Consider the following 23,527-nt stretch of genomic DNA (forward strand, 5'->3'; position numbering starts at 1 on the left):
ATCAAGGAGTCAAGATTCTTGTACCATTGCATGGGAGACTGCCACAGGCCATACAATGATTTATTGAGCTTGCAAACTAATATTCTATTGTGACCTTGTACAAAAACTTTACGTTGTTCCAGATAAATCTCTTCATCCAAATCTCCATGAAGAAATGTATTTTTAACTTCTAACTATTCTAACTCAAGATCAAGTAATGCATTTACTTTTAACAGAGTATGAATAGAAACAAGTTTTACGACTGGTGAAAAAATCTCATGAATGTCAATACCTTCTACTTGAGAATACCATTTTTCTAACAATCTTGCCTTATATCTTTCAATACTTCCATCAAAATTTCGCTTCAATTTGAAAACCCATTTTCATCTGAAAACTCTTCTCCCTTTAGCAAGTTCTACAAGATCCCACGTTTTTTTCTTGGCAGAGGAATCTATTTTCACATCCATAGCCTTCTTCCATTTTCCACTATTTGCATCATCCATTGCTTCATGATAACAAGAAGGTTCCCCATCTTCATTAATCAATGCAATAGATGAAGTACGATCTTCATACCTTTTGGGTGTTTTTCCTTCCATTGTAGGCCTCCTTAGAGTGACAGGTTGCTGAATTGGCTATTGAACTTCTAGAGTTTCCTTTACATATTACTCATATTTTTCTTCAGAAGTCTCTTCCTCCTTCTGACTTTTCGAAAAAGGTTGAGTCTCCAATTAAATTTGTTGATTTGGTGATATCTTTTCTTGTTCAATGTTTTCAACATCGGATTTTAGAAGACAAGGTTTATTAAATGTTACATCTATACTAGTGATTGTCTTACACGAAGAAGGATCCCACAAACCAGTGTGTAGTAAACAAGTGTAATACTTAACTAAAAGTGTCCATTGAAACTCTAGACAATAAAGATATTGTAGAGGAAGTGGCTCATGGGTTTCCTATCTCTCTTGGTTTCTTTTTCTGTCACTCTCTCCCTAAATCTCCCACTATATGTTCCCTGCTCTCTCTCTCTCTCTCTCTCTCTCTCTCTCCATCAATCTTTATCCCCACACCAGTTGCATCTCTTTCTCCCTCCTTCTCTCCTTTGTCTCCTTGTCTCGCTTGCCCACATACTCTCTCTATGTCTCTCTCTCCTCCCCTCCTAATTTCCACCCTTTCTCTCTCCCCAATCCTCTCCTTTTCTATCCTTTTATCACTCCCTTAGTCACTCTTTCAAAACAACCCCCCAACTCTCTCTCTCTCTCTCTCTCTCTCTCTCTCTCTCTATATATATATATATATATATATATATATATATATATGCAACCCCCCAACTCTCTCTCTCTCTCTATCTCTCACATTGAACCTCCCCCTTCCTTTATTTCTCTATCTTTACCTTAGTTTGTGCTTCACAACAACACCCTTCGAAATCTCTCTCTCTCTCAAACTATATTTTAGCTCTCTCTCTTTATAATTCTATGTCCCTCTCTCTCACTCCTACCTCTTATCTCATTCACACCCACCATGTAATCTCTCTATTTGTCACTCTTCCTCTCTCTCCCATCCCCTCGCTCTCTCCACCTCCCCCTTCCTTTATTTCTCTATCCTTACCTTAGTTTGTGCTTCACAACAACACCCTTCGAAATCTCTCTCTCTCTCTAAAACTATATCTTTAGCTCTCTCTCTTTATAATTCTCTGTCCCTCTCTCTCACTCCTTCCCCTATCTCATTCACACCCACTGTTTCATCTCTCTATCTGTCGCTCTTCCTCTCTCTCCCCTCCCCTCGCTCTCTCCTTTTTTTTTTCTGTATCCTTACATCCCTCACTAAGTCACACACTATCTCTCTCTCTCCTCTTGATCACACACTATTGCTTTGTTGTCCCTCTCTCCTCTCTCTCTCCCACTCACCCCCTCGTTCACAAAACCCCACCCCAACTTTTTATCTCTCTCCCTTTACATACGCTAGCCTCTTTCCCTGTCTCTCTCACTTTTCAAATCCCACTCACTCTCTTTATCACCTCTTTTCCTCTCATTCACTAACTCATTATTCCCCACCCTCATTTCCCTCTTTATCCCTCTTTCCCTCTTCTTCCCCTTCAACCTCGTGTTAACTATTTTCCATGCATTAGAGTCCCTATCTATATGATTGCACATACATTCCTACTATTATGATTGTGCATGTTGTTTTCATACTAAGAGCACACATTGTAGGAATGATCATGTGGCTTTTGTATGAGGAACATTCACAAATTTTTAATGTTAGAAATATGCATATATTTTTAGTGCTAGGAAGAAATAAACAACTTTTGGAATTTACTTTGTTTCTAGTGGGAAGCTTACATGCACGATGAGTTTTTGGTTTTGTATATGGGTTTGGGATCACAAACATGATGATTTTGGATGAAAACACATGAAAAAATAATCTTTCCAAAGAAACATATTATATCTTTATTTGTGAAGTTATTTTTCTATAAGCTAGAGAAATCCATTTTGCATGAAAGTACATAGACATATAGAGTTTATTGCATACTCTCTAAATGTATAATCATGACCTATAATATTAAAAAAGAGGTGTCCATGAAAGTACATACACATATAGATTTGATTGCATACTCTCTAAATATATAATTAAGACCTATAATATTAAAAAAAGGTGTTTAATAATGTTAAAGACTCTTTTAGGTTACACTAAGAGAGGCTTCGCATTTTCAAGGATAATGTGATTCATATTTAAAAAAAAATGAGATTAAGGATCATAAATATTAAAAAAAAAGACGAGCAAGACCTTTACTCTTAAAGAAGAGCTATTTTGATAATGTTAAAAAAGTTAGAATAAGGGAAAGCTTTGTAATACCTAGTATGAGGAAAATGTGTCATTTCATCCATGTTCAACGTTCATTTTGAAATAAAAATAAAATAACTATAAACACAAAAATGTCTATTAAAGTATACTCAGTTAGTTTTAGTTAGAATCCAATAGAAATGGATATACATATTTGGTTAAATGGATATACACATTTGGTTACACTCTAGTATATTAATGGTTAATAGTGCAACCTAGTATGAAGTAGCTGTGTTCAAGATATTTTAATTCAGCTCTCAATGCCATAAATAAAATATTTCTAAATATTTTGATGTCTATCTTAAGTAACATAATTTTATATCAACTTTAAAAAGATAAAAGGAATATATATATATATATATATATATATATATATATATATATAGATATAGATATAGATATAGATATAGATATAGATATAGATATAGATATAGATATATATATATATATATATATATATATATATATATATATATATATATATATATATATATATATATATTTCATTCAAAGACTTAAATAAGTCAATTGAACATTTATATTTTATAATATATTTCAATATGAACTTAAGTATATATGTGTGTGTGTGTGTGTTTTAATGCTTAGAAGAAAGAAGGAATTAAAAGTGAACAAGTATATATGCCTGAGTAAAATAATTGAGTGATTTTCTAAAAAGAAAGAAATGTGTAATTCATTTAAGTATAAATATAAAATTGAAATGAAATACAACGTTTAAAAAATATTATTGATAATAAAAATATTCAATTTTGATCAAAGTAAAGTATCCCACTATAAAATCTTAGTAATATTGATTTGAATTTGAAAATATATTAATAACTAAAATACAATATAAAATTTTAATATATGTAATATAGTTTATAAGTGAAATGCTTTAGTGCTCACATTAAGTAAAATATTTTAATGTCCATATTTCAATGTCAACTATGCATATATGTATATATTATATTAAGCACTTAATTTTTTTTTTTTTTTGGTGGTTAAAATAGTTTTAAACATTTGGATTAATCTCACATTTTAAAACTTTGATTATAAGTTTTGATCATTTTTTGCTAAAAATCTTTTATTTCCTAGTTATTCCTAATTATTCCCCCAAGTTAACAAATTATTGTTTCTCAAAATTTGCATTACCACTAATGGGTCATGAGAAACCATCATTATTTTGCAACCACTGGTAAAGAATAATTCTAAGTAAGTATTTAAATAATCTTTATTCTAATAAATGTATCAATAATTTCTATATTAAAACTACATACCAAAGCTTTTTTGATAATTAAAAGAATGAAAGACGTGCTTTTGAGTTTTTTTTTTCTCTAACATTTGTAATTTTATTTATTTTTGCAATGATGATTTTCTTTTCACTAGTTTTGGATTTTCTTTTCTCTCATTTTGAATTACACTACTTGACTTCTTATTAAGTTTAATGTACTTCTAATTATTTTTATTTTTATTTATTTTTGTGATGATGATTTTCTTTTCACTCATTTTGAAATATGCTGCTTGACTTCTTATTAAACTTAATGTACTTTTGATTATTTTTATTTTTAAGTGAATTAAGCTACTTGACTTCTTATTAAATTTAATGTACTTCTCATTATTTTTATTGTTAGAAGTCTCATATTAAATTAAATTATAATCTCATAATGTGATATAATTTTATGCAATAGTAAATATTCATTTTCCAACACTTTTTATTTTCTAATATTTTTTCTAACTTTTTTAATTTCAAATATGATTATAACCATTTAGTATAGAAAACCATTTTTCATTTTTAATTATTAAATATTAAAATTATATAAACCTCAAAATAAATTTGTAAATTAGATTTATACTTTTTCAATAATATAATACAATATTTTATTATATTAAAATATAAATATTATTTTTAAATTAAAAATCATTTTATATGCCAGCACTTTATATTAAAATATAAATATAAAATATAAATATTATTTTTAAATTAAAAATCATTTTATATGCCAGCACTTTATTTATATATCCATATAATTTCAAAATAGGTAAAAAGTAAAGATTCATGATTTCAATAAACAATGACAACATGCAGTTTCTTCTTTAATAAAATTATTATTTTAAAATTTTTGGAAGTTTCTTTGGTGGGTTTTTATGGTCAAAATCCGGTAGCAATTTATTGGAATCACAAGTTTGATAGCTAGTTTCTGCACAATCAAAGCGGCCCAAGGGTTTTACAGGGTCCTGAATCCAAATATGCAGTTAAAAAACCATTTTAACTGCAACAAATCAAAATTTAACCTCAATTTCTTCTGCCGGATCCCGTCATCGAAATCTCCAAAACATCACATTATAGACAACTCCTCTTTTTATATTTTATTTTCAAAAATATGTAAAACTATGTCTCTATTAGCTCATGTTAGACAGATGGTTAGATTAGCTCATGTTAGACAGATGGTTTATGGTCCGCCGGAAAATATGAGGGTCTACTCGACCCGTACGGCACCCAACGGATCGGAGAAGACGTAAAACTGTGTCTCTAATCGCTAGTGTTGGCAGATGCGTGGGAAAATATGAGGGTGTACTTGACAAGTATGCGTGGCAAAATTTAAATAGAATATTTTGAAGTTGAAAATAATAATAATTATTATAATTAGGCCGATAGGCCTTCCTTTGGAACAGACTTTCGTCGTTCCTTTGGCTCTCGTGCTGACACGTGGCATCGAATTCTGAATGGCTCCTTTGTTCCTCATACTGACACGTGGCATCGGATTCTGGCGGGACAGTTCTGCGAGGGAGTGGTTCTGCGAGGGAATGGCGGGTCGTGTTAACTTCCTGCAGTTATCTTCCACCTGATGCACGATCCATTCTTTTCTGAGTTCACCAGAATTCTGCAGCGCAGAAATTTCGAGTCGTTATTCATGGCCGCTACCACAGAACAGAGTTCTATTTTGCCCAAAGAAGTCGAGGGTACTTTGCAAACCCTTGCTCTGCATTGGGCGGACGTTATCGACGAAAAGAAGATGGAAATCAGGCCTCTCACGGGCGGCATGACGAATGAGATTTTCAAGTGCAGTTGGCAGACCAGAGAGGAGGAAAATCCTAGGAAGGTCAAGGTTCGGATCTATGGAGATGCCCGTGCGAATGTGTTTTCTGATCGAGAATACGAGATTAGGGCATTTGAGTGCATTTCCAGGCTCGGGCAGGGCCCCCGTCTCCTGGCTTCCTTCCCTAATGGCCGCATTGAGGAATTTCTGAATGCCAGGGTAAGTTCTTTAGACTTTTCAACTAATTCTTCACTGAAGATGTTTCTTTAAATCAAAATCACTGAATTCTGACAGTTTTTTTTTAATTTGTACGAGAGACTTAGACACTGTCGCCCCCTGATTTGAAAAATCTTGAAATATCTGCTAAAATAGCATCAAAGTTGTGGGAATTTCATCACCTTGACATATTCGGCCCTCGGCAACCAAAGCTCTGGATGCGCCTCAGGGTTGTTCTTGGATCTTTATCAAATTGCTTGTGATGTACTTTTTTCTTTTTCTTTGCTGAATCTTTTGTTATTAAAACCAGAAACTGGTTAAAGACAACGTTGGCGCTATGTCCTGACCTTGAGGTTGCTGGATTCCGACTGGATTGCATAGAAGATGAGGTCAATTTTCTGGAGAAGATGTTATCAGGCGAGAGTGAAAGCATTGGATTTTGTCACAATGACTTACATTATGCAAACATGATATTAACGATGAAGATAAGTGCTTGACAATAATTGTGAGAATACTCCACCTGAAAATATTTATAGACATCACTTTTTTCATGATTTGAAGGAATTCTTCACTGCTCTCATCAACTAACCAGTTGCAGACTTTTGCAAGTTTTCTGTTCTGAACAATTAAATCTGAAAGAATGCTTTTCAGGGTTTTATTGTTCGCAAAATCTTTTTAGATTATTGTCTGTGATTATTGTCTGAAACTTACACTCTTCATGTTTTGGCATGATGAAAGTGACAAGAAGCTTTTCTAGATTGCAGCATGCCAAAGCACATCTGAATGCAAGCCCAAGCCCAAGCCCATCTTTTTTCAAACCAGGTATGTCCGTGGCTCCTATGGCTTCAATCTGTAAGTGTACTGCCAAATCTATTTTCGCATGTTTCAGTGAATGTATAAGCCCAGGCCCAAGCCCAAGCCAATCTTTTCTCAAAGCAGCTAAGTCCGTGGCTCCTGTGGCTACAATGTGTGAGTGTACTGCCAACTCTATTTTTTCATGTTTAAGTTAATGTTGGATAATGTTCTGGACTTAACCTGGGTTTTGTATGAGGAGTATTGACTATGGTTTTTGTTGATTTAACTATTGTGATTTCAGCAACAACCCTACAGCAAACAAAGCCCCTGAAGTCCACAAGACATGAAATTCAACATCTAAAAGTTCTGATCATTGTGGCCATTGCTCTTGTGCTCCTCATTTTAGGGGCCATCATCATCCTTTTCACATATTGGACTTGTACATGGGTGTCCAGGAGTCGTTTATGTCCAGTTCTTCCATCATCTCAACCTCCAGCATTACGAAAACAGTCAGATATTGATGACTCAGGTTGGGTACTAATTCATGGAACCGCTTTCTGTCAATGTTTGAACAAGTTACTATTCGATATTCTTCTCAGAATACTAAACTTTCAATCGGGAAAATGAATCTAATCTTTCCACAAGTACTTATATCTATGCCGAAATATGTTCTTTGTTGGTTTTACATATACTGTAAAAGTTTGCTATGGAGAAGGGAATGTCTTTTAACCTAAGCATCATAAACAAGAATTTTGGGGAAGAAAACCCGTTATAGAGACTGGCATTCTTCTCATAGCCTCTTTATGATCCTTATTGCAAATTAAATTTAAACTCAAAATTTTCTTTAACCAAATTGCATTTTACTTATGTGCAGATGCCAATAATGGAATGTCACTTGGCCCCTTGCTTACTCGTTTCAGCTCTTTCAGAACTGGTAAAAGGAAGGGATGCGCATCTGCTATAGAGTATTCTGTTTTACAAGCAGCTACAAATAATTTTAGTAGCTATAACCTCCTTGGGCAGGGAGGCTTTGGTTCTGTATACAGAGCTCAGTTCCCTGATGATTTTTGTGTTGCGGTCAAGATGCTAGATGAAAACAGAAAACAGGCAGACTATGAATTTCAGGTATGAATATCAAGATTCCAAGTCTTTGAATCTGCCTGCGTTGGTTTGAAGCATGTACCTGGAAGAGGTTTTGTTACATTAACCAGCACATTTGATAGTAAAACAACAAAACCAAAACCAAACCATTCATATCAATATATTAAGTTTAAAACGCGTTCATACTAAAAACTCAATAGATTATTGGCAACAAACTTTTTTTTTTTAACTAAAGCACAGTAACTTTAAAACCCATATAATTATTTTTATATGTATATGTATTTTTATGTGTTGAGAATAAGAGTTTTCCCACAAAAACTGGGATCACAGGGAAATTGGGAAAGAGACCACAGCTTCTTCAGCAATCTCCCATCCACCAACCCTCTGATAAATCCAGTGCTCTCATATATGTCTGTGTGTTGTGCCATACATGAACTCTTAAGAAATTTCAAAAGCCTTCACCTAATGCAATCCTCCAGGTTTTTCAAGACACCAAAGAAAACTACTTACAATCAGTTTCTTAAACATGGAAATTTTACAGCAAACTGCTTCCAAAACAGCCATCCAAAAGGTCATTACTATAATAGCTTGATTAGAAATAAATTGAATGAGAAGGTCCAGATGGGGTATTCAATCATCTCCATCCATCTGTTCTGCATCCTCAGTGCTTACTTGGACAGTATATCAGCCTTCATATTTATCCCTCGCAGACATGCTGAAAAGATAATGACATGGAATTTTTCCTTGCTTCTCTGATTCCGTCCAATGATGGGCCAGCTGCAAATTTTCCTGATTGAAATTTCCATTTGACCTCTCTGCAATGTGTTTGGAATCTCTTATCACCTGTAGACAATTTAAACCTTTCTCTATTACTATTTTCAGAATCTACCAAAAAGCATAAAGTTCTGCTTTGTTGTTTGATCCATCTCCTACAGCTCTGCTTTGAAACTGATCTCGTAATTGTCTCTTAAAGTAATGCCTCATGATCCAAAATAGCTGGGATTACCTTGACAAGCCTCGTTGAAATAACTCCACACTATTGTTATATATATATCTGGGGATCTTAGTATTATTGGTTTCTTTTCCTCTAAAGATGGCTGTGTCCCTTAATATGCATATCTATTCTTGTGTCAAACTTGATTAGTAATAACATCTTTGTTTTGAATTCTTTTCATTTCTTGCTAGCCAAATAGCTTAAGTCACTGTACAAGGACAGTCTGATGCCCACATGCAGTTAATACAGAATGTATTTTGAAAACTAGGATTTAGCTTTGTAGTGCTTGAATCATCATTTCATGTTGGTTTTCATTTGTTAGTAGCCAGATCATTTCTCTTACAATATGAATGTAATATCTTTTGTTTCTCTTACAATATGATTGTAATATCTTTTGTTTCTCTTCTGTGGGAAATTTTGTACAGGAGTTCAAACAATGTATATAAATAGAAAGATGCAGAAAATGACAGTCAAATTTTGTACTCAGAATTATGACAAGAAAGGCCCTGCTGGGTTCGTCGTTCCTTTGGCTCTCGTGCTGACACATGGCATCGAATTCTGAATGGCTCCTTTGTTCCCATACTGACACGTGGCATCGGATTCTGGCGGGACAGTTCTACGAGGGAGTGGTTTTGCGAGGGAATGGCGGGTCGTGTTAACTTCCTGCAGTTATCTTCCACCTGATGCACGATCCATTCTTTTCTGAGTTCAACAGAATTCTGCAGCGCAGAAATTTCGAGTCGTTATTCATGGCCGCTACCACAGAACAGAGTTCTATTTTGCCCAAAGAAGCCGAGTGTACTTTGCAAACCCTCGCTCTGCATTGGGCGGACGTTATCGACGAAAAGAAGATGGAAATCAGGCCTCTCACGGGCGGCATGACGAATGAGATTTTCAAGTGCAGTTGGCAGACCAGAGAGGAGGAAAATCCTAGGAAGGTCAAGGTTCGGATCTATGGAGATGCCCGTGCGAATGTGTTTTCTGATCGAGAATACGAGATTAGGGCATTTGAGTGCATTTCCAGGCTCGGGCAGGGCCCCCGTCTCCTGGCTTCCTTCCCTAATGGCCGCATTGAGGAATTTCTGAATGCCAGGGTAAGTTCTTTAGACTTTTCAACTAATTCTTCACTGAAGATGTTTCTTTAAATCAAAATCACTGAATTTTGACATTTTTTTTTTTAATTTGTACGAGAGACTTAGACACTGTCGCCCCCTGATTTGAAAAATCCTGAAATATCTGCTAAAATAGCATCAAAGTTGTGGGAATTTCATCACCTTGACATATTCGACCCTTGGCAACCAAAGCTCTGGATGCGCCTCAGGGTTGTTCTTGGATCTTTATCAAATTGCTTGTGATGTACTTTTTTCTTTTTCTTTGCTGAATCTTTTGTTATTAAAACCAGAAACTGGTTAAAGACAGTGTTGGCGCTATGTCCTGACCTTGAGGTTGCTGGATTCCGACTGGATTGCATAGAAGATGAGGTCAATTTTCTGGAGAAGATGTTATCAGGCGAGAGTGAAAGCATTGGATTTTGTCACAATGACTTACATTATGCAAACATGATATTAACGATGAAGATAAGTGCTTGACAATAATTGTGAGAATACTCCACCTGAAAATATTTATAGACATCACTTTTTTCATGATTTGAAGGAATTCTTCACTGCTCTCATCAACTAACCAGTTGCAGACTTTTGCAAGTTTTCTGTTCTGAACAATTAAATCTGAAAGAATGCTTTTCAGGGTTTTATTGTTCGCAAAATCTTTTTAGATTATTGTCTGAAACTTACACTCTTCATGTTTTGGCACGATGAAAGTGACAAGAAGCTTTTCTAGATTGCAGCATGCAAAAGCACATCTGAATGCAAGCCCAAGCCCAAGCCCATCTTTTTTCAAACCAGGTATGTCCGTGGCTCCTATGGCTTCAATCTGTAAGTGTACTGCCAAATCTATTTTCGCATGTTTCAGTGAATGTATAAGCCCATGCCCAAGCCCAAGCCAATCTTTTCTCAAAGCAGCTAAGTCCGTGGCTCCTGTGGCTACAATGTGTGAGTGTACTGCCAACTCTATTTTTTCATGTTTAAGTTAATGTTGGATAATGTTCTGGACTTAACCTGGGTTTTGTATGAGGAGTATTGACTATGGTTTTTGTTGATTTAACTATTGTGATTTCAGCAACAACCCTACAGCAAACAAAGCCCCTGAAGTCCACAAGACATGAAATTCAACATCTCAAAGTTCTGATCATTGTGGCCATTGCTCTTGTGCTCCTCATTTTAGTGGCCATCATCATCCTTTTCACATATTGGACTTGTACATGGGTGTCTAGGAGTCGTTTATGTCCAGTTCTTCCATCATCTCAACCTCCAGCATTACGAAAACAGTCAGATATTGATGACTCAGGTTGGGTACTAATTCATGGAACCGCTTTCTTTCAATGTTTGAACAAGTTACTATTCGATATTCTTCTCAGAATACTAAACTTTCAATCGGGAAAATGAATCTAATCTTTCCACAAGTACTTATATCTATGCGGAAATATGTTCTTTGTTGGTTTTACATATACTGTAAAAGTTTGCTATGGAGAAGGGAATGTCTTTTAACCTAAGCATCATAAACAAGAATTTTGGGGAAGAAAACCCGTTATAGAGACTGGCATTCTTCTCATAGCCTCTTTATGATCCTTATTGCAAATTAAATTTAAACTCAAAATTTTCTTTAACCAAATTGCATTTTACTTATGTGCAGATGCCAATAATGGAATGTCACTTGGCCCCTTGCTTACTCGTTTCAGCTCTTTCAGAACTGGTAAAAGGAAGGGATGCGCATCTGCTATAGAGTATTCTTTTTTACAAGAAGCTACAAATAATTTTAGTAGCTATAACCTCCTTGGGCAGGGAGGCTTTGGTTCTGTATACAGAGCTCAGTTCCGTGATGATTTTTGTGTCGCGGTCAAGATGCTAGATGAAAACAGAAAACAGGCAGACTATGAATTTCAGGTATGAATATCAAGATTCCAAGTCTTTGAATCTGCCTGCGTTGGTTTGAAGCATGTACCTGGAAGAGGTTTTGTTACATTAACCAGCACATTTGATAGTAAAACAACAAAACCAAAACCAAACCATTCATATCAATATATTAAGTTTAAAACGCGTTCATACTAAAAACTCAATAGATTATTGGCAACAAACTTTATTTTTTTAACTAAAGCACAGTAACTTTAAAACCCATATAATTATTTTTATATGTATATGTATTTTTATGTGTTGAGAATAAGAGTTTTCCCACAAAAACTGGGATCACAGGGAAATTGGGAAAGAGACCACAGCTTCTTCAGCAATCTCCCATCCACCAACCCTCTGATAAATCCAGTGCTCTCATATATGTCTGTGTGTTGTGCCATACATGAACTCTTAAGAAATTTCAAAAGCCTTCACCTAATGCAATCCTCCAGGTTTTTCAAGACACCAAAGAAAACTACTTACAATCAGTTTCTTAAACATGGAAATTTTACAACAAACTGCTTCCAAAACAGCCATCCAAAAGGTCATTACTATAATAGCTTGATTAGAAATAAATTGAATGAGAAGGTCCAGATGGGGTATTCAATCATCTCCATCCATCTGTTCTGCATCCTCAGTGCTTACTTGGACAGTATATCAGCCTTCATATTTATCCCTCGCAGACATGCTGAAAAGATAATGACATGGAATTTTTCCTTGCTTCTCTGATTCCGTCCAATGATGGGCCAGCTGCAAATTTTCCTGATTGAAATTTCCATTTGACCTCTCTGCAATGTGTTTGGAATCTCTTATCACCTGTAGACAATTTAAACCTTTCTCTATTACTATTTTCAGAATCTACCAAAAAGCATAAAGTTCTGCTCTGTTGTTTGATCCATCTCCTACAGCTCTGCTTTGAAACTGATCTCGTAATTGTCTCTTAAAGTAATGCCTCATGATCCGCAATAGCTGGGATTACCTTGACAAGCCTCGTTGAAATAACCCCACACTATTGTTATATATATATCTGGGGATCTTAGTATTATTGGTTTCTTTTCCTCTAAAGATGGCTGTGTCCCTTAATATGCATATCTATTCTTGTGTCAAACTTGATTAGTAATAACATCTTTGTTTTGAATTCTTTTCATTTCTTGCTAGCCAAATAGCTTAAGTCACTGTACAAGGACAGTCTGATGCCCACATGCAGTTAATACAGAATGTATTTTGAAAACTAGGATTTAGCTTTGTAGTGCTTGAATCATCATTTCATGTTGGTTTTCATTTGTTAGTAGCCAGATCATTTCTCTTACAATATGAATGTAATATCTTTTGTTTCTCTTACAATATGATTGTAATATCTTTTGTTTCTCTTCTGTGGGAAATTTTGTACAGGAGTTCAAACAATGTATATAAATAGAAAGATGCAGAAAATGACAGTCAAATTTTGTACTCAGAATTATGACAAGAAAGGCCCTGCTGGGTTCGTCGTTCCTTTGGCTCTCGTGCTGACACATGGCATCGAATTCTGAATGGCTCCTTTGTTCCCATACTGACACGTGGCATCGGATTCTGGCTGGACAGTTCTGCGAGGGAATGGCGGGTCGTGTTAACTTCCTGCAGTTATCTTCCACCTGATGCACGATCCATTCTTTTCTGAGTTCAACAGAATTCTGCAGCGCAGAAATTTCGAGTCGTTATTCATGGCCGCTACCATAGAACAGAGTTCTATTTTGCCCAAAGAAGCCGAGGGTACTTTGCAAACCCTCGCTCTGCATTGGGCGGACGTTATCGACGAAAAGAAGATGGAAATCAGGCCTCTCACGGGCGGCATGACGAATGAGATTTTCAAGTGCAGTTGGCAGACCAGAGAGGAGGAAAATCCTAGGAAGGTCAAGGTTCGGATCTATGGAGATGCCCGTGCGAATGTGTTTTCTGATCGAGAATACGAGATTAGGGCATTTGAGTGCATTTCCAGGCTCGGGCAGGGCCCCCGTCTCCTGGCTTCCTTCCCTAATGGCCGCATTGAGGAATTTCTGAATGCCAGGGTAAGTTCTTTAGACTTTTCAACTAATTCTTCACTGAAGATGTTTCTTTAAATCAAAATCACTGAATTCTGACATTTTTTTTTTAATTTGTACGAGAGACTTAGACACTGTCGCCCCCTGATTTGAAAAATCCTAAAATATCTGCTAAAATAGCATCAAAGTTGTGGGAATTTCATCACGTTGACATATTCGGCCCTCGGCAACCAAAGCTCTGGATGGGCCTCAGGGTTGTTCTTGGATCTTTATCAAATTGCTTGTGATGTACTTTTTTCTTTTTCTTTGCTGAATCTTTTGTTATTAAAACCAGAAACTGGTTAAAGACAGCGTTGGCGCTATGTCCTGACCTTGAGGTTGCTGGATTCCGATTGGATTTCATAGAAGATGAGGTCAATTTTCTGGAGAAGATGTTATCAGGCGAGAGTGAAAGCATTGGATTTTGTCACAATGACTTACATTATGCAAACATGATATTAACGATGAAGATAAGTGCTTGACAATAATTGTGAGAATACTCCACCTGAAAATATTTATAGACATCACTTTTTTCATGATTTGAAGGAATTCTTCACTGCTCTCATCAACTAACCAGTTGCAGACTTTTGCAAGTTTTCTGTTCTGAACAATTAAATCTGAAAGAATGCTTTTCAGGGTTTTATTGTTCGCAAAATCTTTTTAGATTATTGTCTGTGATTATTGTCTGAAACTTACACTCTTCATGTTTTGGCACGATGAAAGTGACAAGAAGCTTTTCTAGATTGCAGCATGCAAAAGCACATCTGAATGCAAGCCCAAGCCCAAGCCCATCTTTTTTCAAACCAGGTATGTCCGTGGCTCCTATGGCTTCAATCTGTAAGTGTACTGCCAAATCTATTTTCGCATGTTTCAGTGATTGTATAAGCCCAGGACCAAGCCCAAGCCAATCTTTTCTCAAAGCAGCTAAGTCCGTGGCTCCTGTGGCTACAATGTGTGAGTGTACTGCCAACTCTATTTTTTCATGTTTAAGTTAACGTTGGATAATGTTCTGGACTTAACCTGGGTTTTGTATGAGGAGTATTGACTATGGTTTTTGTTGATTTAACTATTGTGATTTCAGCAACAACCCTACAGCAAACAAAGCCCCTGAAGTCCACAAGACATGAAATTCAACATCTCAAAGTTCTGATCATTGTGGCCATTGCTCTTGTGCTCCTCATTTTAGGGGCCATCATCATCCTTTTCACATATTGGACTTGTACATGGGTGTCCAGGAGTCGTTTATGTCCAGTTCTTCCATCATCTCAACCTCCAGCATTACGAAAACAGTCAGATATTGATGACTCAGGTTGGGTACTAATTCATGGAACCGCTTTCTTTCAATGTTTGAACAAGTTACTATTCGATATTCTTCTCAGAATACTAAACTTTCAATCGGGAAAATGAATCTAATCTTTCCACAAGTACTTATATCTATGCGGAAATATGTTCTTTGTTGGTTTTACATATACTGTAAAAGTTTGCTATGGAGAAGGGAATGTCTTTTAACCTAAGCATCATAAACAAGAATTTTGGGGAAGAAAACCCGTTATAGAGACTGGCATTCTTCTCATAGCCTCTTTATGATCCTTATTGCAAATTAAATTTAAACTCAAAATTTTCTTTAACCAAATTGCATTTTACTTATGTGCAGATGCCAATAATGGAATGTCACTTGGCCCCTTGCTTACTCGTTTAAGCTCTTTCAGAACTGGTAAAAGGAAGGGATGCGCATCTGCTATAGAGTATTCTGTTTTACAAGCAGCTACAAATAATTTTAGTAGCTATAACCTCCTTGGGCAGGGAGGCTTTGGTTCTGTATACAGAGCTCAGTTCCCTGATGATTTTTGTGTTGCGGTCAAGATGCTAGATGAAAACAGAAAACAGGCAGACTATGAATTTCAGGTATGAATATCAAGATTCCAAGTCTTTGAATCTGCCTGCGTTGGTTTGAAGCATGTACCTGGAAGAGGTTTTGTTACATTAACCATCACATTTGATAGTAAAACAACAAAACCAAAACCAAACCATTCATATCAATATATTAAGTTTAAAACGCGTTCATACTAAAAACTCAATAGATTATTGGCAACACACTTTATTTTTTTAACTAAAGCACAGTAACTTTAAAACCCATATAATTATTTTTATATGTATATGTATTTTTATGTGTTGAGAATAAGAGTTTTCCCACAAAAACTGGGATCACAGGGAAATTGGGAAAGAGACCACAGCTTCTTCAGCAATCTCCCATCCACCAACCCTCTGATAAATCCAGTGCTCTCATATATGTCTGTGTGTTGTGCCATACATGAACTCTTAAGAAATTTCAAAAGCCTTCACCTAATGCAATCCTCCAGGTTTTTCAAGACACCAAAGAAAACTACTTACAATCAGTTTCTTAAACATGGAAATTTTACAACAAACTGCTTCCAAAACAACCATCCAAAAGGTCATTACTATAATAGCTTGATTAGAAATAAATTGAATGAGAAGGTCCAGATGGGGTATTCAATCATCTCCATCCATCTGTTCTGCATCCTCAGTGCTTACTTGGACAGTATATCAGCCTTCATATTTATCCCTCGCAGACATGCTGAAAAGATAATGACATGGAATTTTTTCTTGCTTCTCTGATTCCGTCCAATGATGGGCCAGCTGCAAATTTTCCTGATTGAAATTTCCATTTGACCTCTCTGCAATGTGTTTGGAATCTCTTATCACCTGTAGACAATTTAAACCTTTCTCTATTACTATTTTCAGAATCTACCAAAAAGCATAAAGTTCTGCTCTGTTGTTTGATCCATCTCCTACAGCTCTGCTTTGAAACTGATCTCGTAATTGTCTCTTAAAGTAATGCCTCATGATCCACAATAGCTGGGATTACCTTGACAAGCCTCGTTGAAATAACTCCACACTATTGTTATATATATATCTGGGGATCTTAGTATTATTGGTTTCTTTTCCTCTAAAGATGGCTGTGTCCCTTAATATGCATATCTATTCTTGTGTCAAACTTGATTAGTAATAACATCTTTGTTTTGAATTCTTTTCATTTCTTGCTAGCCAAATAGCTTAAGTCACTGTACAAGGACAGTCTGATGCCCACATGCAGTTAATACAGAATGTATTTTGAAAACTAGGATTTAGCTTTGTAGTGCTTGAATCGTCATTTCATGTTGGTTTTCATTTGTTAGTAGCCAGATCATTTCTCTTACAATATGAATGTAATATCTTTTGTTTCTCTTACAATATGATTGTAATATCTTTTGTTTCTCTTCTGTGGGAAATTTTGTACAGGAGTTCAAACAATGTATATAAATAGAAAGATGCAGAAAATGACAGTCAAATTTTGTACTCAGAATTATGACAAGAAAGGCCCTGCTGGGTTTGTGAGGAAAGAGAGCTTCAACACCAGATCTGTCTCCAACTGCCAAGATGATCAGTACGCTACTAACATGTTTAGTGAAGAATTTCTGCTATTCTCTTGTAATCTATAGGCCGCGAAAGCTCCTCATAGATGAGAATATTTGCAGAATGTCAATATTGTTGTAAGTTTGTAGTAGTTGTGGAATGACTTACTTTTGTGTTGCTTCTAGAAAAATTGGGTGTCAAATAAAGGTTGAATGCAATGCCCTAGCTTATGAAATATTATTAGATGTCTATATTTTTGTATAAGCTATGTATCTATGTGAAATAGAAAACATTCATAATCCTGTTTTAGTTTGTGGAAACAGAGTAATAAAGCGCACACCAATAAAAAATTCCAATTCTTGCATGGTTACCTCAATGACATTTGCCTCATTCCATGCACTTTGGATAAGTTTCCTTGTCTCATCTCGAGACCTCCAAAGTGGCAAAGGAAGATTTATATCAAAAAATATAACTCCCCCAAATTCTTTTGACATTTTGATTGCAGCAAGAAGAGTGGCATGCATGGATTGTTCAAGAAGAACCATGGCGATCATGATCACGATCAGAAATACAGGTTTTCCTAAATTTAACATTCATTTATCTTAACTACTATTGCATACATGAAAACATCTTGTGTGATGAAATTTCGCATAACTTAAAACAACAGTAGGAAATATACTCAAGTTTGGCTAAATTCTGAGTTCCTTACGGAGGATATTTTAATTTTAAAATGGCATCTAAAATTTTTAAGGTAAGTTGTTAGGCACAATAAGGGAGGGAAAATAGTAAGTACAAACAAGCTTAATCAATCTAATATGATTTGGTTAACTCCCTTAGTTGCATGTTCTTCAAGGGAACTTTTAGCAAGAACCTTAACTTAATTGCAAGAAACTCAATTATTTTATTTAACTAGAAGTAATAGTATGGACAAAGAAGCATGGCATCATTTCATTCCCGGCATGCATCAGAATTGGAGTCCTACCTTTTGAAAGGTATAAGATGACTTTATTAGTTAATTTTTTTTTATTTATAAACCTATTATTAACCTTATAAATATTATATTTTGTGCTGGATGTGCAATGTTACCTCCCAAACCTGCACTCAAAGTGATAAAGCCCTGAGACACAATTGCAGCCTGAGGGGAACTCGGGGGGTTTGTCTAATGTCACCACAAGACCACCTTCTTTCTCTCCAGGCTGGCCCTCCTCCAGCAAAAAGGGGGAATCCCTAAGTAAAGTGTAAAATAAACTTTTGATTAAATGGGATGGTGGACCAAGACAAGTGCCATTCTATTTGGCCAAAATGAAGTCAAAGTCTAGATTGAAGAGGGTCCAAAATGTAAATGAAATGAGGTGTGACCCATGTTGTTACAAATATGCTATAATCAACCATGTGGACTGCTTTAAAGTGCAGAAATCTCAAACATAGAAATGGCAGCAGAAAAAACTTATGAATTGATCAATAACAAAACATCAAGAAGAAGGAAGATTTCACCTCAACCTTTTCCCTTTTCCCTTTTTCTGGAGCATAACTACCCTTAAATATAGTCCCTTACAACAGATTTTACAGACACAGTTCCAGCGACCAAATTCAGCCCTATGAGATGGGAAACGGTGAACGACATAGAAACGGTGAACCTTACTTCTTCCTCTTGACAGATTTTTGACTAGGCTTGAAGGGGATGTCCTTCCAAATCCAACCATGCTCAACAAATGAGAGGGCTTCTCTTTATATAGAATTTTAGCTCAACCTCTCTTATAATAAAATAAGAAAAGTGAATCCTAGATCCACATTCTCTCCTAGAACAATGTTAAATTATACATCATAAATGCTCTTCAAGGCAGGTCACTCTTTAAAAACAATGCATTATGCATGAACACGCGTTTGAATGAGTTTATTACAAATATGCTATAATCAACCATGTGGACTGCTTTAAAGTGCAGAAATTAAGATGAGGGGCCTGCCAAAGGTGCGTATCTTCAACCAGCAAAAAAAGGGTAGTAAACTTGTATTTAATCATGAACAACAAAACATAGCAGCAGTCCCTCAAACATAGAAATGGCAGCAGAAAAAACTTATGAATTGATCAATAACAAAACATCAAGAAGAAGGAAGATCTCACCTCAACCTTTTCCCTTTTTCTGGAGCATAACTACCCTTAAATATAGTCCCTTACAACAGATTTTACAGACACAGTTCCAGCGATCAAATTCAGCCCTATGAGATGAGAAACGGTGAACGACATAGAAACGGTGAACCTTACATTGAATAAGCCCCTTAACTTCTTCCTCCTGACAGATTTTTGACTAGGCTTGAAGGGGATGTCCTTCCAAATCCAACCATCCTCAACAAATGAGAGGGCTTCTCTTTATATAGAATTTTAGCTCAACCTCTCTTACAATAAAATAAGAATAAGTGAATCCTAGATCCACATTCTCTCCTAGAACAATGTTAAATTATACATCATAAATGCTCTTCAAGGCAGGTCACTCTTTAAAAACAATGCATTATGCATGAACACGGGTTTGAATGAGTCCTTATGCCACTTGTTAGTCTCCTAGGCAAAGCACTTCCTGGCCTGCGTGAAAAGTTTAAATATTTAGTCACAGATAAAGAGCATTTAACTCCAGCCTGTGGTTATCAGCACATAGTGATTACAAAGCAGTTTGCTTCTGTAAGATGATTGAAAAATTGGACCAAACCAAAATAATATAAACTAATTCCCCTCTCTTTAGGGTCGGTAGTCAGCAAGAAAAAATAATCTGAAATGTATTCCATGCTTAAGACTACTTTAAAAACAGATATTTGTGTTTTATTTCCGTGTCAACCCTTTCTTTAATATATATCTATATGTGCCCTCTTCCAGGAAGCAATGTTTTAACTTTTGCCCAATTATTAGTAATGAAATTGTGAGTTTAAAAAAATTTACGAGGCACTTATTGTCTGAAACTTACACTCTTCATGTTTTGGCACGATGAAAGTGACAAGAAGTTTTTCTAGATTGCAGCATGCAAAAGCACATCTGAATGAGAGGGTTCTTCTAGAAGGAAAAAACAAAATTTCATTGAGAGTTTAAGAAAAACTTGATTCCCTTCAGTGTAGTTGGCAACCTTTATTGGATGTTGAGAGTTTTCCCACAGAAACTGGGATCACAGGGAAATTGGGAAAGAGACCACAGCTTCTTCAGCAATCTCCCATTCACCAACCCTCTGATAAATCCAGTGCTCTCATATATATGTGTGCGTTGTGCCATACATGAACTCTTAAGAAATTTCAAAAGCCTTCACCTAATGCAATCCTCCATGTTTTTCAAGACATCAGAGAAAACTACTTACGATCAGTTTCTTAAACATGGAAATTTTACAACACACTGCTTCCAAAACAGCCATCCAAAAGGTCATTACTATAATAGCTTGATTAGAAATAGATTGAATGAGAAGGTCCAGATGGTGTATTCAATCATCTCCATCCATCTATTCTGCATCGTCAGTGCTTACTTGGACAATATATCAGCCTTCATATTTATCCCTTGCAGACGTGCTGAAAGGATAATGACATGGAAATTTTCCTTGCTTCTCTGATTCCGTCCAATGATGGGCCAGCTGCAAATTTTCCTGATTGAAATTTCCATTTGACCTCTTTGCAATGTGTTTGGAATCTCTTATCACCTGTAGACAATTTAAACCTTTCTCTATTGCTATTTTCAGAATCTACCAAAAAGCATAAAGTTCTGCTCTGTTGTTTGATCCATCTCCTACAGCTCTTCTTTGAAACTGATCTCGTAATTGTCTCTTAAAGTAATGCCTCATGATCCACAATAGCTGGGATTACCTTGACAAGCCTCGTTGAAATAACTCCACACTATTGTTATATATATATATCTGGGGATCTTAGTATTATTGGTTTCTTTTCCTTTAAAGGTGGCTGTGTCCCTTAATATGCATATCTATTCTTGTGTCAAACTTGATTAGTAATAACATCTTTGTTTTGAATTCTTTTCATTTCTTGCTAGCCAAATAGCTTAAGTCACTGTACAAGGACAGTCTGATGCCCACATGCAGTTAATACAGAATGTATTTTGAAAACTAGGATTTAGCTTTGTAGTGCTTGAATCATCATTTCATGTTGGTTTTCATTTGTTAGTAGCCAGATCATTTCTCTTACAATATGATTGTAATATCTTTTGTTTCTCTTACAATATGATTGTAATATCTTTTGTTTCTCTTCTGTGGGAAATTTTGTACAGGAGTTCAAACAATGTATATAAATAGAAAGATGCAGAAAATGGCAGTCAAATTTCGTACTCAGAATTATGACAAGAAAGCCCCTGCAGGGTTTGTGAGGAAAGAGAGCTTCAACACCAGTTTTGTCTCCAACTGCCAAGATGATCAGTATGCTACTAACATGTTTAGTGAAGAATTTCTGCTATTCTCTTGTAATCTATAGGCCCCCAAAGCTCCTCATAGATGAGAATATTTGCAGGATGTTAATATCGTTGTAAGTTTGTATTAGTTGTGGAATGGCTTACTTTTGTGCTGCTTCTCATCTTCAACAACAAGAGTTTCTGTGGTGAATAAGCAGAATCCATGTCCTGCCTTGTGAAGCAGCTCTCCATTGTGATAGTGTTCTTTGTAATGTCTCTGATAAATCCTTTAGACTTCTATTTCATTCTGTAATATGATGAGATTCACTCTACAAGATTCGGGGATTCACTCTACAGAGTCCATGTCATACCTTCTGAATCAGCTCTCCACTTGTGCTAATTTTCTCTGTAATGACCCTAATAAATCCTATATAATGAGATTTCATTTTGTAATATGATGGGATTTCACTCTACAAGATTGCTTTCAGTTTTACTTGTATTGTGGTATATGAAATTTCTCAGTTTTACTTGTAATAGGATGGGATTTCATTCTGTAATATCATTAGATTTTCCTTTGCAATATTTGCTACTAAATTTTACCATTCCAAATTAATAATCCTATCGACCTCTCTTTGTACCTTTTGGGACAATTGCTAGTATATATATATATTTTAATACTCGACCATTTAGTAGCATGTAAGATACATAGCATTTTGGAACGCTAAAGTGCTGCTGATTACATGTAAAAGATGAAAATTAGAAATGTATATTATATTAAATTGTTGTGTTAACAAAATAAATTTAAAAATAGAATTTAAAAAATGAATAAATTGATATTTATATAAAATAAAGTGAAGTTGTATTTAAATTTATTTAATAATGATAACAGTGTATTGCTTCTTGAAAAAGAGTCAAGTTGATGTCTCTAATCACATTGTAATCTGTCAGTTTATGCGTTATATAACAGGGTTAGAGTTAAATAGAAGTTTCTGGTTGCAACATAGAAGTTATTCATTCTATTGGAGCATGACTGAGCAATTGATTAGACATCGTTCACCGATTATGCAATTGATTAGACATCGTTCACGGATTAGACAACTGAACCTCGAATTCCCACCTTCGTATCTACACCCACGAGCAGACTTCTCAGAGGGATTGTCAGTTTCAGCCATCTCTCTCATTTGCCATTTTATTTAATGGTTGTGTTTGAAGGCGCAATTATCATAAAATGGCCAACGACTATGTTTAGTTAAAATCCAGAACCATGAAAATTCATGCCACTACTCAGAAAATTTATGTAAATATTATTCTCAACCTTTTTTCCGAAAGCTATTAACCGCCTAAAGATAACCGTCTTTGTTTGTTTACCCACAACTTTAATTCTGTTTTCCCTTTTAATATCTTTCAAAATTATATATATATATATATATATAATTTAACATCTCCATAAAAAGTTCTATATATACAAACAATTTAGCTCCCATTATCTTAAGGCGCTCAACCATGCCATGTGAATATCCATTTTCATGAGACGCGTTTACCTTTGTCACCCATATTAGTGTGTTACTAGGTTTTAAAAGATCTTAAAATGATTTATATCATGAATAATTATGAAACCTAATGCAGTCAATACATGTTTTGTTTAATTTAATGTCAAAATTCTTCGATCATTTGAATTTTTATTACGTCTCTATGACATTATGCATATTCATCTTTGTCATTCTGCGTTATGTTTA

General features: G+C 35.4%; 3 protein-coding genes and 3 pseudogenes across 4 annotated transcripts; all 6 read left to right on the plus strand.

Annotated features, from left to right (window-relative positions):
• Positions 1 to 5,723: 5,723 nt before the first annotated feature.
• On the plus strand, positions 5,724 to 6,823 carry LOC149264185 (putative choline kinase 2; annotated as a pseudogene).
• A 34-nt stretch (positions 6,824 to 6,857) lies between these two features.
• LOC149264186 (proline-rich receptor-like protein kinase PERK9) lies at positions 6,858 to 9,474 on the plus strand. The gene is made up of 4 exons (XM_089389260.1): positions 6,858 to 7,034; positions 7,162 to 7,389; positions 7,735 to 7,985; positions 9,381 to 9,474. The coding sequence occupies exons 1-4, from the start codon at positions 6,890 to 6,892 to the stop codon at positions 9,399 to 9,401; spliced, it is 645 nt and encodes a 214-aa protein (XP_089245386.1). The 5' UTR covers positions 6,858 to 6,889; the 3' UTR covers positions 9,402 to 9,474.
• Positions 9,475 to 9,704: 230 nt separating this feature from the next.
• LOC149264187 (putative choline kinase 2) lies at positions 9,705 to 10,791 on the plus strand (annotated as a pseudogene).
• A 35-nt stretch (positions 10,792 to 10,826) lies between these two features.
• LOC149264188 (cysteine-rich receptor-like protein kinase 15) lies at positions 10,827 to 13,486 on the plus strand. Its single transcript, XM_089397014.1, has 4 exons — positions 10,827 to 11,003; positions 11,131 to 11,358; positions 11,704 to 11,954; positions 13,412 to 13,486. The coding sequence occupies exons 1-4, from the start codon at positions 10,859 to 10,861 to the stop codon at positions 13,484 to 13,486; spliced, it is 699 nt and encodes a 232-aa protein (XP_089253140.1). The 5' UTR covers positions 10,827 to 10,858.
• A 171-nt stretch (positions 13,487 to 13,657) lies between these two features.
• LOC149264189 (putative choline kinase 2) lies at positions 13,658 to 14,692 on the plus strand (annotated as a pseudogene).
• Positions 14,693 to 14,911: 219 nt separating this feature from the next.
• Positions 14,912 to 22,083, plus strand: LOC149264190 (putative receptor-like serine/threonine-protein kinase At4g34500). Of its 2 annotated transcripts, none has more exons than XM_089389269.1 (6): positions 14,912 to 14,968; positions 15,096 to 15,323; positions 15,669 to 15,919; positions 17,315 to 17,565; positions 17,934 to 18,002; positions 21,675 to 22,083. In XM_089389269.1, exons 1-4 carry the CDS (start codon positions 14,965 to 14,967, stop codon positions 17,333 to 17,335), a joined length of 504 nt encoding a protein of 167 aa, XP_089245395.1. In that variant the 5' UTR covers positions 14,912 to 14,964; the 3' UTR covers positions 17,336 to 17,565; positions 17,934 to 18,002; positions 21,675 to 22,083. The 2 variants fall into 2 exon arrangements, with proteins under 2 accessions (XP_089245395.1, XP_089245391.1); XM_089389265.1 differs by having other exon boundaries at positions 17,315 to 17,459.
• The last annotated feature ends 1,444 nt before the right edge of the window (positions 22,084 to 23,527 follow it).

This window comes from Pinus tabuliformis, chromosome 6 (genome assembly GCF_031772625.1).
Source record: "Pinus tabuliformis cultivar Carrire ecotype Pingquan chromosome 6, CPIR1, whole genome shotgun sequence".
Classification (NCBI taxonomy): Eukaryota; Viridiplantae; Streptophyta; class Pinopsida; order Pinales; family Pinaceae; genus Pinus; species Pinus tabuliformis.